Below are 2,011 nucleotides of genomic sequence, written 5' to 3'. Positions count from 1 at the left end.
GATATTTCAACTCAGATCTTTAAAAAAAGTTTAAAATAGAGAGGTAATAAATCATTTTAAGACTTACAATTATATTAAAGAACCAGCTCCACACTAGAAATCAACTATAAAAGATTCAAAACATAACTTAAAATTCTATATTAAATATCATTTTTGATATTTTATCTTAGATCTCTATAAAAACTTTAAAAATAATTTTAAAACTATTAATATATTCTAAGACAACCTCTAGTCTAAAAACTAATTATAAAAAACGCCCCTCTAAAGATAGAAGAGACAATTAAATATATCTATCATATTACAAAATAGTCTCCATAAGACTTGAAAAATCAGAACTTATATATATTTAAAGCCAACCTCCACGAAAGAAACCAACTTCTGAAAGGTCCTCCATAAAACGGAAAAGAAAAATGAATCGATTCTTCAGAAACCAAATCATGGCCATCGCAAATACAATTTCGGCCATGAGCTCCCAAGGAAGAACTTGTGTGGAAATGTAAAAGCTGTCCAGTCAACACGGCACAGGGTCAGCCGAAAGTCTCCAATGCAAATGCCAAGAAACTTCCTTGCCAAAGCGAAGAAGCGTCAAAATGCTGGAAATGTTAAATGCAAGTTCAAACGAACCATTTAAACTCGCAATTTGTGAATCGAAATAAGCAGCAGCAGCAGCGAAAAAAAGGGGACCAAAATGCAAGGAGCTCAAAATTTCTCTTCAGCTCCCCAACCACAAGATGTCCACCTGCCGCCGCTTCCGCTTTATCCTCCGCAATGCGCCCCTCTTCGCCCCGCTGAGTGGTCCTCCAATCTCTGCGACTGCTGCTCAGATCTGCCCGTTTGTATGTCCACACAGCTCAATTCATTCTAATTCATCTCCGCTCATAATTATATGATTGTAAATGTTGAATCTTTTGCAGGTTGTCTCACATGTTGCTGCCCTTGCATCGCATTTGGGCAGATTGCGGAGATTGTGGACGAGGGTTCTCCCCGTAAGTGACACTACTGTACATTTAATTGGATTAATTTTAAGTTTTTTTTGTATTGAAATGGAAAGGTTGAATCTTTTGAACTTCATGAGTACGCAGCGCGCTTTGTGAGCTCAGGGATATACAGTTTGCTGCTCCATTTCACGGGGGTTCCGTGCTGGTATTCGTGCTCGTATCGAAACAAGACGCGGGTCAAATTCAACTTGTTCGGTTCCCCTTGGAATGATTGTTTCGTACATTCTTTCTGTGAATCCTGTGCTCTCTGTCAGGAATACAGAGAGCTCAAACATTTGGGATTTCGCCCTGATCTCGGTAATAATTATGCTTTTATGTGGATCTTCACATTTATAATTGTTCTACTGGTTTTGGGCTTCATTTTTTTGCGGTTTTTTTGTTTTTGTTTTTTCGGGGTGGAAAGGGAACCTGCGAAGACAGGAGCGCAAGATGGGGGCATCCATGGCAGCTCCTGCGTGTCCAACCATGGAAAAATGATCCCATCGCTCGTGTCTTTATTGTTCTGCATTTCAGAGTTCTAATGGCCGCTATTCATAATTTTATGTGTTTTGACGTAGTACGGTGGTTGTTGTTGATACTATTGTGACGGTGAATCAAGTGATAGGCTTGGATATCTCCTTTGAAAAGCAGTTTTCTCTAGTTGTATATGTCAAGACCACTTTTGAAAGAAGTGTCATCATGTCATCAGAAGTAACAAAAATATGTAAAGTGGTTATACAAGTCTTAGGCTTTCAATTTCCAAGACTAGTCAACCATATATTTTCCATTAAAAATGAATTAAGTACTAGCGTATAATCATATATGTTTGCTGATATTATTCTGATATTATTGAATAGTTACTACCATATTTTTCATTATAATTAAGTTTTATAATTTTAGTATAATATTTGATAAAATATTTCTCAGTTGTATCAATATCCCTTGTAAATTCTAAGTGTTTCTCTATATCCTAATCAATCTATGAATCTTTATTTATAGAATTTGTTAAATAATTAATAGGCAATTAAAATAGT

The 2,011-nt window shown here is 36.2% G+C and overlaps 1 protein-coding gene across 1 annotated transcript; it reads left to right on the top strand.

The window, feature by feature from the left end:
- Nucleotides 1-652: 652 nt before the first annotated feature.
- Nucleotides 653-1,782, top strand: LOC149547704 (protein PLANT CADMIUM RESISTANCE 3-like). Its single transcript, XM_089794788.1, has 4 exons — nt 653-836; nt 915-986; nt 1,083-1,295; nt 1,402-1,782. The coding sequence occupies exons 1-4, from the start codon at nt 689-691 to the stop codon at nt 1,473-1,475; spliced, it is 507 nt and encodes a 168-aa protein (XP_089650914.1). The 5' UTR covers nt 653-688; the 3' UTR covers nt 1,476-1,782.
- Nucleotides 1,783-2,011: the final 229 nt, after the last annotated feature.

The sequence above is a fragment of the Cupressus sempervirens genome, chromosome 7 (assembly GCF_028749045.1).
Source record: "Cupressus sempervirens isolate cs-2001-9-10 chromosome 7, ASM2874904v1, whole genome shotgun sequence".
Classification (NCBI taxonomy): domain Eukaryota; kingdom Viridiplantae; phylum Streptophyta; class Pinopsida; order Cupressales; family Cupressaceae; genus Cupressus; species Cupressus sempervirens.
This window is presented reverse-complemented; position numbering and strand designations above follow the sequence as displayed.

Coding starts and splice junctions, on each gene's coding strand:
- LOC149547704 (XM_089794788.1), top strand. CDS start 689: ATGCAAGGAGCTCAAAATTTCTCTTCAGCTCCCCAACCACAAGATGTC. Junction 837..914: donor CTGCTCAGATCTGCCCGTTT/GTATGTCCACAC, acceptor AATCTTTTGCAG/GTTGTCTCACATGTTGCTGC. Junction 987..1,082: donor TGTGGACGAGGGTTCTCCCC/GTAAGTGACACT, acceptor ATGAGTACGCAG/CGCGCTTTGTGAGCTCAGGG.